Source organism: Sporothrix schenckii (assembly GCF_000961545.1).
Source record: "Sporothrix schenckii 1099-18 chromosome Unknown Cont42, whole genome shotgun sequence".
Taxonomy (NCBI): Eukaryota; Fungi; Ascomycota; class Sordariomycetes; order Ophiostomatales; family Ophiostomataceae; genus Sporothrix; species Sporothrix schenckii.
In genome coordinates, this window is record NW_015971143.1 from 913414 (window position 1) to 927320 (window position 13907).

At 53.6% G+C, this 13907-nt stretch overlaps 4 protein-coding genes across 4 annotated transcripts; 2 read left to right on the top strand and 2 right to left on the bottom strand.

Annotated features, from left to right (window-relative positions):
• Positions 1-544: 544 nt before the first annotated feature.
• Positions 545-2491, bottom strand: SPSK_01558 (1-phosphatidylinositol phosphodiesterase; the record flags this gene model as incomplete). The annotated part of the gene is made up of 1 exon (XM_016728467.1): positions 545-2491. One exon carries the CDS (start codon positions 2489-2491, stop codon positions 545-547), a length of 1947 nt encoding a protein of 648 aa, XP_016589817.1.
• Positions 2492-3681: 1190 nt separating this feature from the next.
• SPSK_01716 (solute carrier family 39 (zinc transporter), member 7) lies at positions 3682-5125 on the top strand (the record flags this gene model as incomplete). The annotated part of the gene is made up of 3 exons (XM_016728623.1): positions 3682-4538; positions 4611-4927; positions 4986-5125. The coding sequence occupies 3 exons, from the start codon at positions 3682-3684 to the stop codon at positions 5123-5125; spliced, it is 1314 nt and encodes a 437-aa protein (XP_016589818.1).
• A 5347-nt stretch (positions 5126-10472) lies between these two features.
• On the bottom strand, positions 10473-10715 carry SPSK_02099 (uncharacterized protein; the record flags this gene model as incomplete). The annotated part of the gene is made up of 1 exon (XM_016728992.1): positions 10473-10715. One exon carries the CDS (start codon positions 10713-10715, stop codon positions 10473-10475), a length of 243 nt encoding a protein of 80 aa, XP_016589819.1.
• Positions 10716-12017: 1302 nt separating this feature from the next.
• Positions 12018-13649, top strand: SPSK_01655 (uncharacterized protein; the record flags this gene model as incomplete). The annotated part of the gene is made up of 1 exon (XM_016728562.1): positions 12018-13649. One exon carries the CDS (start codon positions 12018-12020, stop codon positions 13647-13649), a length of 1632 nt encoding a protein of 543 aa, XP_016589820.1.
• Positions 13650-13907: the final 258 nt, after the last annotated feature.

The window sequence follows — 13907 nt, forward strand, 5'->3', positions numbered from 1 at the left end:
CTGACAAGGCTTGGGCGTGTGGTAGGAGAAGATCCGGAAATCACACAACATGTGACAGCACATTCCAGCAACCTCGTTGTGCTTTTTATTCCACCACTTCACTTGTGTTTATTTTGATAGAATGAATGCGTAGCACAGCTTCCTTTGCGAATCGGTCCACAAAGCTGCCATTTCAAAATCTGCTGCAGCACTGAGTAACGCTCTGCTGGATATGGGCAGCGGCTTCTTGAGTGGTAGTGTAATGTTCGTGAACTTGCGTGGCAAACTCATGAAAGTTGATGACGGGTGGCCCGTGTTGGAAGATTAGTAGGGAGTAAAGTAGATACCGGTGATGGGCCTACTACTAGCAACCACACGATCATCAATGCGAGGAACGCAACGTGTCGGATGAAATGAAATTGGCCACGCTCGTAAATATGTACCCCATGTGAGTGTGTACCCAAATACTGTCTAAAGAGACAGCTGCACATCGAAAACAGCGAAACAAAAGCCAAGAAGATCCAATAACCCGCAAAAGAACACAAAATAATAAACACAAGCATGATCAGAAATTCGACTCGATCAGCCGGGCCACAACATTGTTCGACTCGGGCAGCTCTGGATAGTCGAGGTTGACGATGCCCAAGCGCGCCCGACCTTTGGTCGCGCCGTAGTTCTTCTGCAAGTACTCATTGGACAGCACGTTCATTCCGGGCACCCATTTGCCGATGAACTGGCTGTGAGCGCCGACCGCGATCCATTTGGCCTCTGCGATCTCGCCGTGCTCAGCCGGGTCGCCAACTGCCGAGCAAAAGTTGATGTACCAGTCGTGCGGCTCGTTGGTGTCTGCGCTGCCGCTGCTCGCATTCTCCATCATCTTCTGCACAAATTCGCCCTTGGATGCAATCAGGTCGTGGAGGGCAATCCGGTGCGCAAATTTCCACTTGTCTTGCAGACGTATGCGAATTTGCGTTGGCGTCACAATGGTAAAGTCTGGGTTATCGTCCAGCCAGGCCGAGAGATCAATGCCCTGCCGCGCAGTTGGTTGGATGGTCGGGTCACCTGCGTACCGCCGCAGAAGCACAGCCTTGCCCCGAACATCACCGAGTTTTGGGGTCAACGGCTCCGTGTACCAGCGATGCTGTCCGTTGGGCCACGGTGGTGTCGAGGCAATCGCATCCGACACAGAGCTGTAAAAAACAGCCGGATTGTCGGTTTGCTCCTTCGAGTGGTCGTCGTTGTTGATGGAAATGAGCACCGTCTCAGTCAGCGGAGGCACATCCGAAGCATCCTCAGGATTGGCTCCAGGCGACATGAAGGACCATATGGCATCCATCACCGACTCAAACGACAGGTATTTTGGGTAGTCGATGGGGATGCCTCCGTGGTAACAGTAAAGCTGGCCATCCTTATGGCGACGCAGTCGCAAGTCGAAGAAGCGGATACCTAGAGCCAACTGCTGGCTGATGGAAAGGTACTGCGTGCGGACAAAAGGGATGTTGCTGCGTGCACAGCTATCGTGCGTGCCCGGTATCGTGAAATTGGACACGGGCTGATCGTCAGGAAGGCCAGCCATCCACGACGTCAGCGAGTACTGTAGCACGGGGCGCGAGTACCACCGCAGGTCGCGCGTCTTGGTGTTGTCATTGAATATGCAGTGCACGCGACCGTTGAGAATGGTGATCTGCGGCGGGTCGGCCGCTGTCGTGTCGGCGACAGGCTCGTGCGGCGCCCAGACGCCGTTGTTGAACGCGGCCACATACACAGCATGCGTCTCATCACTCGGCCCTGACTCGATGATGCCCAGGTAGGCACTGCTGCCAAAGGACACGGCGCTGACACCCGTCGCTGCACGGCCCTCGGACACATCGTCCGTCTGTGTCCATGTCTGGCCAATGTAGTCGTAACGGTAGCCGATGATGTGGCGTTCCTCCGTGTCGGCACCGCAAAGGACATGCAAGACGCCCTCAAAGACAAACAGGGCCGGGATGCCTCGAAACCGCTCTTCGGGACCAGCCGCCAGCTGTGGCACCGTCCACTGCCGCGCGTCAGGGCCAAGAGCCGACCAGATCGTGTAGTACAACTGGCCGTCACGCAGAAAAACGAGGAAGATCTTGTTGTGGAACGCAATAATAGCGGGTGTCGAGTGCGCCACGAGTCCCGCGTCGGCGTCTAGCGGGCCGAGGTTCGCCCAGGCGACACTTGCATCGTCATCGTCATGGATGAAGTGCGTCATTAGGCCAGACCCGGGCTGCACAATCACCATGTGCAGCACACCATTCAGGTTGGCCATCACCGGCAAGCCCGTCTCGGCGAACAGCACTGGACGGCCAAACTGCTCTTCGTTGCCGCTGCCACCGGTTTGCGAGTACCAGAGCTGGCCGTCGAGGTCGGTCCATATACACCAGAGACGGCCGCGGTATGCAGCGACGGCGGGCACGGTAGCCGACTGGCCATGACCGTCGTCGAAGAGCAGGCCTGTCTTTGACCTGCCGTGGGGGAGCCAAGACATGGTAGAATGGCGGGGCCGAATGCGAACGTTTGGCGGTGGGTAGCTTTCTCAGGGTCGTTGGCAAAGCGAGCTTCTTAAGGCCAGCCTTGTCAATAAGCAGCACAAGCCGAGATTGTGGTACAACGTGCGCGGTTTCTCCTGCCAAGACTCTGTATCTGCAAGGCTCGCTGCAGCGATAAGAATAAAAGCACTCCCACGATGGAGAAAAGGTGAAAAGTCACCAGAAACACGCACCTGTAGCAAGTCTCTCTAACATGAAACGAATGGCAATGCGACGAAATGCCCCTCACATGAACCCCCTTTCTTCTCTTGTCCAAGTTTTAGCCGCATAATCTAGCCAGCTTTTTCAGCTGCTGCTAGGCCATTGACGCAACGGCCTGGAGAGTGGAGACGAAAGATGGAGGGCAGCACTGTTTCGGCCTCGATGCCAAATTCCGACCGGAAAAAGAACCATTTGCAAAACCGGGTTGGTGGTACGGTTTTGTGTAAGGGGATCGTGAGGGGAGGCTGCGGGGCTCGTAACAAGTAAACACCGGGCTTATCGAGGCCCTGCCAGTGGTGCAAACGTCTCGACAGCACCAAACGTTGCCCAGGCCCAAAAAGGCGGCTGAAAGCTCTAGTATGCATCAACTATGAAAAGGGGGGATGAAGCTCAAAAAGGAGCAAAATCAGCGGTGGAGTTCTGTTTATTTACGATTCGGTCGAGCGAACACTATTGGGAAAGAACGACCGCTTGTCAAATACAACAAGGGAAGTCACCAGTGACGTATGTCGCGAATGGGGAAGCAAGACAACCCAAAAAGCACGCACCGAGGAGCTCTTTCCCCTGACAGCCCCCACCCACCCTCTCTAAAAAGGGAAAGGGACGCCAACAAGGACCAAAAGGAAGTCATTGCAGGTCACGCGACATCAGCGTAGCTTAGCTGTCAAGCAGTCCCCTTTTCTCGAGCTGAGCAGCGTGGACATTCTCGTGTACCGCCCCAATCTCCGGCCTTCTCTCTTGTCCCACCTCTTTAGCTAGGGAAAAACGCGTCCAACGACGCCACGGTTTGCAGTTGCGGCAACTTCGGCTTCGTCAGTCTCTCTTTATTCTCGTCTTTCCTGTCACTCTCTTCCCTTTCGCCCTTTCGACATTCATTCACGCGTCGCTCTCAGCTCGTCATCCTCTACCGGCACCGACACCGGACGAGATGGTCTTCCGTTTCTCGCGGCCCAGTGGCCATGGCCGCCGCCGCTTCGGCTTCGTGTTTGCGCTGGCAGCACTTGCCGTGCTCGCGTTTTCGATGACGGCCTCTGCCGACACCAAGGCAGCCTCGACCGCATTCCCGTACCCCATTAGCTCTGAGGCGCTCAACGACCGGCTGCAGGAATGCGAGGTGGTCCAGGCGCTCGGGCAGCAGAAGCTGAGGCGGTACGGCGGCGAGCTCGGCCACGGCGGCGCGACGTCCTCGACAACGGCCAAGATCTTTGCGGTGCTGTTCCCCGGCAGCCCTGCGGTCAATGCGCTGCTCGCGACGCTCTACATTTCCGGTCCCCCCAACTTTCTGCTGGCGCTCTGCCCGCCCAACATCGACCCCGCCTCGCTGTCCGTGATGGTGGCCTTTGCGGTGGGCGGCCTGCTGGGCGACACGCTGTTCCACCTGCTGCCCGAGATTTTTGTGGGCGAGGACGACGAGCGGGCAGATCGGGCCCGGCTGGTGCTCGTGGAGCCGAACCGCAACCTGCTGCTGGGCGTGGCGATTCTTGTCGGTTTCCTGACGTTTGTGGCAATGGACAAGGGCCTGCGGATAGCGACCGGCGGCGACGGCCACGACCACGGCAGCCATAACCATGGCCACAATACTCCTGAGGCCAATGCGACGGCCGTGACCACGTCCACGGACGTGGCGTCTGGCTCGGCCAAGTCGCGCGGCAAGAAGGGCGGCAACAAGAACAACGACAGCAACAGTAGCAACAGCAGCGAGAAGAAGGATGGGGAGGCAAGCAAGGCCGTCGCGGTGCCCGAGGCGAGCGCCAGCGTCAAGCTGTCTGGCTACCTCAACCTGATGTAAGCACTTTCGGTGTCCAGAAGAACAAAGACTACGTTTTCTAACATGTTTGTTCCCCTTCTCTCCTGCAGTGCCGACTTCACACACAACATTACCGACGGCCTCGCCATGTCCGCCTCCTTTTACGCGTCCCCGACAATCGGCGCCACAACGACGGTGGCCGTCTTCTTCCACGAGATCCCGCACGAGGTGGGCGACTTTGCGCTGCTGATCCAGTCCGGCTTCTCCAAGCGCGCGGCCATGGGCGCGCAGTTCGTGACGGCGCTCGGCGCCCTGCTGGGCACCGTCATCGGAATCCTGGTCCAGGAGTTTGGCGGCAACAGCAGCTCGGCGGCGGCGGCGGCGGCGGCGGCGGACGGCGTGGTCGAGGCCGGCCTGTTTGGCACGAGTCTGACGGTGGGGCGACATGCTTCTGCCGTTCACGGCGGGCACGTTCCTGTATGTAGGCACAGTGGCGGTGATCCCGGAGCTGCTGGAGACAAACCTCGAGGGCAGCACGAAGCTGGCAGAGTTGCGCAAGACGCTGATCCAGTTTGCCGCGATTGCGACAGGCGCGGGCATCATGCTGTACATCTCCTGGCATTAAATGAGGAGAGGAGGCCCTACGGCTCGGCATGGGTCGAACTTTGGATATCACACAACACAGCATACTTGGCAACAATGAAGGGGCTGGCATCAGTCCCAATCATAGACGGGACGAACAGGGTTTTAGAACATAAAAGACGACTGTCTGGATGAAATACGACTTTCTTTTGGTAGAATGGCGTTTGTTTACTACACCGGGAAGGTTGCATTCGAACCAGGATAGCTCTGACGTCCGAATGAGGCATATAAACGACTGTTTTGTATGCTTTAGTCTCGTTCGGGATGCAATGCTCCTTACGTAAAGGACAGTCGGGCTCGCGCAATTGTTGCTGTTTCTGCACACCGGATGGTCGCCGCATCTCCGTCGCGGGTAGTACGGCAAACGTCGCACATAGAAAAGGGCTACCTCCGACACTGTGATGTCACCAGAGTGGACCCCAAGTGAAGTTTTGAATGTCGAGCTTACTGTTTACTCTGACACGTGCCTATTTGCTCCCGCTCAACATAGCTCTCGTCATGCCTTCGCCGTAGCCCTGTGATAGTTCTCACCGCGCCCTACGCCGTAAGCTGACGGAGAGGAGCGAAAATAGTGCAGAGTACACCATCCAAGAGTCACAAGCAGTCTCGTGTTCGTAGCAAAACCGGATGAAGCAGGAAGCAAGTGCTAGGTCTCGAACATGCTTTGCATGGCCAGAAACTTGTGCAAAACAAGCAGGGAATGTATACTCCGACCAGGATGGCGACAGCGGTGAGTGTGGTATCCGTATTGGAAGTATACTTCTCAGACAGCGGCAAAACGGTTGACGATCAGAGTCGACAGACCCATTGGCTCCGAGACTTTGTCTGACGCACAATTACAGAGAAGAATTAAAATAAGGCACTGTTACATTATTGTCGATCTTCTGTAAGACGTCGTGTAGGGAGTTTTCAAGAGAATGAAACTCGGATCTGGAATAAAGAAGGCAGTAGATCTTGGCCCGGCGGAAGATCATACAACCCAAAGGATTCGCAGCCAGTCGTAAAATTGATTCCGTATAGTGGCAAGTGTCTCTAGAAGAGGCAACGATGCAGCTTTCCATGTACGAAAAGGAGATGCTACGCGGGCCGTTTCCTGAGCACTTAATTACGCTCCTTCGGAAGCTATGGAAGACGAAGGATCGAACACAGTTCACCAAACCCGTATCTGGAAAGACTGCCTAATCCAGAGCTTGCGAGACGTCTGTTTTGTAAACTGCTCCGTCGGTGTTAAAGGAATCGGTGCCGGTTAATGGGGACCAGCAAAGGATGGCCAGTGCTTTGTCGCGCAAAAAACGCAGCGATCTAAGATGCAGGGTCTGCCCAGCCGCCGCCATTTGCTTCCGTTAAAAGAGAGACCGACAGACAACACACGTGGTCACCGGGAACATTGTTTGACGAACCATTGACAACGCCTAACCGCAGAAGCTCTCCTACGGAGATCCTTCGGCGTCAGCTTCCCTCGTAGGGCAGGCGTTGCGTCCTCCAACGCCGAAGTTCCAGCGAGATCAACAAAAGGAGGATTGGGTCTCGGCCGACAGCTTCGAGAGGTCTTGCGTAGGGGACTCCAATTTGTGTTGCACAATTTGGCAGCATCTGTTTGACTCAATTCGCCCTTGAAGTGGCCAGCCAAGACTGTCGAGCAGTCGTTATGCTGCCATGTTATACGATTTACTACCATGTTATTGCTGCTAATATGTTTGGCGCTGTCAACGACGAATGCGACGTAATGGCAGTGTGACCAAACAGCATTCCGAAATCGCAAGATGTGCTTTCGGGTTTCGTTGCAGAGTTATTTCTTGGTACTGTGACTCGTCAAAATATAATGTCAATTTGTTATTCCTTCATTCTCGTTTTCGTTCGCATGGTTTTCATAAAAAATTCCAAGACGTGACTCTTCATTTCTTAGGTCCTTTATTCTGGTCAAATGGGGTAGTTCAGCGCTACGGCATGTAGCAGAAATAGCTCATTTCTATTCTTTCTTTCTTCACTGCCACTCCCAGCATCCGTAAGCGGAGCCTGTTCATGTCCGTTATTTTTTTAAGAGTCACATCGTCGCTATATCGTTTTCATGTGTGAGTGGACTGCACTTACGCGGCTTTTTGACGGACGTGTTTTAGTTTTGTTCAAGCTTCGCCTCCCTCGTCAGGCAAAAATCACGATCTGCCAAGGCGCGTCGACGGAAGTGTATGTCAGGACGGTATGGAGGATCAATTTTTCTTATTTCTGTTCTCATTAAACTTTCTACGGAAGGGCGACGACGGAGGAGCAACAAGGGAAACAAGCAAATCAGGCATTGAAATTTGAAAATATAACTCCAAAACGGAAACGCAGGTTAGAAACGGCTTTGCGGTTACGGGAAGTCGACGACGTCGAAAAAGAAACAAAACAACACATGATTGGTGCAACCCTTCGCATGGAGAGTTCCACTTTGCTCCAGACTTTGCTCGGCTCGTCGCGCCGCTGGTAAAGCCCTCAATTGCAAAATTCTGCTTCGTCTGCAAATACTCATGTTGCGACCCGTTCCGGGCCATCGGACCTGCTCTTCGGTGGAGCGTTTTACAGTCCTCCGCTTTTATTTTTGATTTTGTATAGTAACGATTTTTTTGTTTATATTTATTATATTTTGTCCCGTCTTTTGTTTTGACATAACATTGACTAACGGTTTGTTTCTCATGGAAATTTTCCTGTCACTGTCCGTGTCAGCTCAAGCCGTGTATTACATGTTCCCAGTGGCCTGGCTTGCACCGGCTTATCGTGCAAGGTTTACGTCTGATGTATCTGGTGTTGCCTGATATTATCAGTTTTAGAACGTATACACATGAGGCCCTTCCAGTTTTACCTTCTCTTTCTTTTCAAAATCCATGTAAGGGAATTGGCGGACGCCGAGTTGTATTTCGAAGAATATCGATATTGTCCTGCTTACTCCTTAGAGCACCTTGACCACAGCTTAAATCGTCAGAGCAATTACGATGTAACTCTGCCACACTAACACGGCAAGACTTCTCTCCATCTTGGAGATTTATCCCGAAGCCGTAGCTAAGCCTTTTCCGTGGCGGTATGATGTTATTTATGTTCTGGCATTTTACATTCTTTATGTTTTATGTTCAACTACGTCAAATGACACCATATTTCCAGAAATCCCTTTCACTAATTTTTTCCCCCCATGAAATTCTCCTCCTGTTCTTTGGTATGTTTCTACTTGAAGCGTTTTCGTCACGATGCCACACAGTAGTTGTCTCGGGAAAATTGTGACTGGCTTGGCTAAAAAGTATGGGCGATATCGGGCCCCATCGTTCTCCTCTCCCCACACTCCACTAGATCCACCTCCGTATTCTTTAAACGAGATGCGCAAGTACAAAGTACCAGAGTATTTCAGCTTGAAAAAAGTGAAAGGTTGCATGGTTGACATGATTTGAAAGTTCAAAAGCAAGTTTAATGTGGAAGCGGTGACACCAAACGCAAGCCGAGCGTGAAAAAAGTTGCCTGTGGTTGATATCAAATCTCACAACACAGAGAGCAGCGGTGGTTGGCAAGAACGCGGCAGTGGTGTTGTGCTCGCGATGAGAACCTCAATGGACACCAGAAGCTGTCGTATTCTGGGCAGACACGATCAAAGCTTTGCTTGCAGACTTTGCTTCTGGTCATTATATCGACAGTTGTCGTCAGTTGAGCGTGTTTTGACGAACGGCACTGACGACATGGGTTTTCCATCGCAACAACGCGTAGACAAGGAGCATAACGCGAAACAAGTCACGATGATTAAAAATACACACAACGAAAACAAAGAGACGCAAATAAGAACGAATCAGTCAAACCAAGTCGAAGTTGGTTTTCACGTAAACGTAAAATGCTAAGCAGTGGCTCTGGACGACGTTTGTCAGCTTGTGTTTGTCAGACACTATCAGGTAAGCACAACCAGTCCTTTAAGCGCAGTTGGGCTAATTGGAAGCGGCAGTGGCTCAAAACAGGCAGTAATTACCTGCGGTGAGTTGAAAGCCACAGTGCTTGGCGACAATCTGAAACGTCACCACAGACGCCCACCAGTTCAATAGCGACCAGCCAGCCGCGATTTTCACAGCGGCAACGACAGTAGGACAGCAAGGGCGTGTAGTATTGACACAGAAATGTAAAAAGCAGCAAGTCTCACGAGCGAAAGCCGGAACAAAAGTAAGAAATTAGGCATCGAGGGGACAATTGGCCCGATTCTTAGGCCACACAAGAGACGAGACAGGAGAATACGGTGAGCAGGGAGCAGTGAAGAGTCAGCAGCGAGGGCTGTGAAAAACGATGATAACAAACAGTAACTTTGCAAGACGAACACCTCCGAGTCTGCACATTGTCCTCACATTGTCTTCACAACGGTACCAACAGTAATTAAGCCTTTGACTTTCGAGCAAGCCGTTAACAAGATGGAATGATCGACAATGCCGTTGCAGGGAATCTGGCAGATATCGACAGAAGGCGGTAGGCATGCAAAGAAACAGCAGACAGAGGGTCGCAGACAATGAGAGGCCGCGACTCGTGTTTCTTTTTCAGCCTTTCTTTTAGCTTCTTGATAGACCCGAATACGGACACCTCGCTAGGGCGTACTGACACACGTGGCTGAAAGCGAACGCTTCCGTTCACAGCCGTCGCGCGTGGGTACCGAAAATGGGATGCGGGCGCAACGAGAAACGCTGGGTAAAAGCGACCAAAGACGCGAGATGAAGTCAAGGAGAGTCGACTAATCAGTCCCAGGACACATCCTCTGTAGTGTGGTCTGTGCCACGCCGCTTGGCAGAGCGGGTAGAAACGCGGGTCTGGGGTGTCCTTTCTTCTGGTTTGGGGGTTCTTGTGACTAACACGCCCAAAAGGGAATAGTCAACGCCCATTGAATGACAGAGCCCCGTTTGCAAAATTTTCTTTGTCTTCTGACAAGTAGACTATTGGATGTAGAGCCGAGTCACTCGACTAGTCGTCTATGCGAATGGTGTACAACGCTGGTACATCACATGGTTCATTGACTCTTTCCCACCACGGAATTTCAGGCCTTATTTTCAGTTGCGCGCAGGGAAAGAGTTACCGACTGCGTGTCCGGCTGTCGTCCCCGGTTGTCGGTCTGCCCCTCCGGTACTGGGGAAAGCGCAAATGGCGTCGTAGGCCGCCTGGCTGCTCTTTCCCGAGTTCATCAACACGAAAAAGAAACCAAAATAAGCAAAGTAAGAAAGAGCCACCGAGAAGAGCACACGTGTGAGCACGACATCTTGGTGGCAGTTTTCATCGTAGCTGCCTTGGGATGGTCGTTGGATCACTTCCTTTCCTGATTAAGAAAAACGATGTCCTCATCGTCCTCATTTCGTAGATTCGTCATCGCGAGAATGAGGAAAGAGCACCATGGAACCAGCACCAGCCTTTAGAGGCATGTCGTAATGAACGAGAACCGGACGTTGTCGTGTAATTACCGGCATCTGACGGACATCGAAAACGACAAAAAGGGCCACAAGGCAAAACGGCAAGTGGGCCACAGGCGCTTGTGTGGTGCCGTCCAGAAAAGTAAGACGTGCAACAGCAGTTTCAACATAGAGAAGCGCCATATTGTATGTTTGTACATTCGTAGTGATGACTGCCACGCGAGTAGCGCCTTTGCGACTCGCGCCTTCCGCCCTGCTGTCTCCTGTCCAGCCTTCTTTCCTTTCCCCACACCCCCTTTGTCCCACCCTTAGACATGGAAAACGACATCGCGCCCTACGCCCTTCACCAGCCGCTTGTCGAAACTTATTTTTTGACATCCTCCACGCCGCCAATCCAACGCAGGGGGAAGCCTCCCAGCTCCATCGAAATGTACAGCCCAGATTCTACCCGATTCTCTTCCTACTGCATTAGCGGGTATTCACGGTGCCAGTTTCCTGCCGACCTTGCAGTCATCGGGACAGTTTAGGTGGCCCTTTCATTGTCTTTTTTCGTCTTTCGTCTTTCTTTCGTCTTGCGTCGCTGTGTTCATTGTTGTACCTCCTTCACGCTCCGGTCTCCATTTTTAATCCAATATCCCAACGCAGTCGTCCCTGAGCGGGTCCAATGCACCGGCAAGTAGTCTGCCTGTCTGTGAACAAAGTACGACGTCCACACCAAGACCAACGGTGGACTATTGAGCTGCTCCCTGTGCCCCAAATGTGACTCAGCTTTTGGCGTGTGTGCCGGGGCCAACAGCTCGTGTCAATGTCTCGATCGGGGCTGGTCTCTTACACTCTTGTTGGTGTCAACGGACCCCACCCAACCATGGCCATGTGGAACTAGCAGCCGACTAACATGATCTTGCCAGGCTTATTGGCCGTTAGACGGGTGGCCTTGCTTTGATGGCCAAGGTGCCCTGGCATCCTCAACTGCGAGGCATTGGCCTTTCTCCGGGGAGGAAGACAAGGTAGAGGAACTCGAAGCTGTCGCCAGGTTACCGTTCTTCTTCAGCCAGACCCTGGATGCTCGTTGGTAAGACTGCTTATGGAATATTGATTATGTGACGCTCCGCTGTTGGTCGAGGACTACCCAGAACGGATATTCTTTGTATATAACTGGGGATGCCCCGGTTCTTCTCATGTTTGTTTTCTTTTTTTGGTCTTTCGTTCAAATCAACATTGCGTCAACATTTATATATCCAGAATATTGGACATTGGATATTTGTCCCTACTTCCACACTTGTTTGCATCCTCACTTGCACACTCACTTACACCATTGTCGTGTAAACATCACCATTCAGCAACATCGTTACAGAGCGGCGCAAGACAACAAACGAGGAGCATAGCTTTTCTAAATACTGGGCCATATCAGTTTGCCATCCTGTCATTTTTGGCGCCTGTCTCATGCCCAGGACTCGACAGCTCCTCGACTTGCACAGAGACAGCATGACTGGCATCAGCGACAGCGGCAGCAGCAGCAGCAACTTCTCCGGCTCCGGCCCCCATCGCAGCATCGCCTTCCCCAAGTCAAAAATGGAGATCCAGCTGGACAACTACTTCAAGGCCAAGGTGTACACCTCCGGCGACTCCATCACCGGCACCGTCACCATTGTGCCCCAGCGCAACATCCCCTTTGACGAGTTCGAGATCGTCTTACTCGGCACCACCCATACCCGCGTCGAGCACGTCAGCGCGCCCATCGAGTCTTCGCACGTCTTTTTAAAGCTCTTCATGCCCATTGCCGAAGATGCCTACCCCGTTCCCCGCGTCCTCGAGGCGCACCAGACCTACACGCTTCCCATTCACTTTGTCGTGCCGCACCACCTGACTCTGAGTGCATGCAACCACAAGGTTGTGTCTCCGCACGTCCATGACCACCACACGCGCCTGCCACCCACTTTGGGTCGCGGCAACGGTAGCGGCGCGGCCGCCGCCTGGGAGCGCGACGACATGGCGCCTGAGATGGCCCGTGTCGAGTACGTCGTCAAGGCGCGCGTCTACCGCGAAACGCTCAAGGAGGACGGCTCAGGCCGGTCCACCCGTGTCAAGATTGTCGAGGCCACCCAGCCCATCCGCGTTCTGCCCGCCTCGAAAATCGACCCGCCTCTGTCCGTTTCGGAAAAGGACCGCGCCTACAAGCTGCAGTCGTCCAAATCAATTCGCAAGGGGTTGTTTGCCCGCAGCAAACTCGGCCGCGTGACCGCCATCACCGGCGACGACTCGATCGGCGCCCCTGAGCCAACGCCCATCGTGCTGCGCCCCGACGGCATCGCAGCCTCACCAACCAACGCCTACGTCCAGCTCTACTTTGACCCAGCCCGCCCCGACGTTGCACCCCCGCGCGTCACCAGCGTCTCTGCCAAGCTCAATGCCCACACCTACTACAGCACTGGCGCCATTACCACCTTCCCCAACCTCGGCGACTGGGCCCACAGCGACAACGTGCTCATGGAGCGCCGCGGCTCGTATTCGACCTCGGTGACGCTGCTCAACAACAGCCTCAAGAGCTTCCAGTGGGAGGCCCAGGTGGACAATAGGCGCCGCGACTCGGGCTACTGCAGCAGCGACAGCGGCGGTCCCGAGGAGATGGTGACGGGCAATGCCCGCCGGCGGTCCTCGGCGGCGTCTCCTTCCAACAGCAAAGAGATGGGCCTCGTCTACGCCGCGCCGCTCATTGTGCCCCTCGAGCTGCCCATGCACAAACGAACGTTCCTGCCGACCTTCCACTCGTGCATCGCCTCGCGCACCTACTCGCTGCAGCTCAATATTTCCATGGTGCCCGCCTCGTCCACGTCCTCCTCCAGCTCCTCCTCTTCGTCCGGCTCCACCACCACCGTGTCTCTCTCTGTGCCTGTGCAAATCGTCGTGGGCGACGCCAACGATGCGTCCATATCCGGCATGCCCAACGTCTCCGCCAGCCAGTACTACTACAACGAAGACGCTGCGGGTCTGCCGAGCTTCGACGACGCCCTAGAGGAGGCGGAGGCCGATGCGCACCTGATGCCGCGGGTCATGGCCGTGCCAGACGCACAGTATCAGGAGACGAGCGTCCTACCTGGCTACAGCGGCCGGCAGTGATTCCACTGTGCCCGTATCTGGGTTTTCTGTTCTTTTCTTTCCTTTTTTTTTGTGTTTTTTGTCTACATCATAAAAGCGTTGCATTTCATGCCTTTTTTTAATGGTGGTATGAGCAGAGATATCCAAACAGAGCAGCATGGATCTTGTTGTTTTAATTTTGTTATATGCTATTTGTTATTTGTTGTTTGCTTTGGATGCTATTCTTGCTTGTTTTGTTTCACCCTATATTACGACAGGATTCATTGCGCAGGTTGGGTT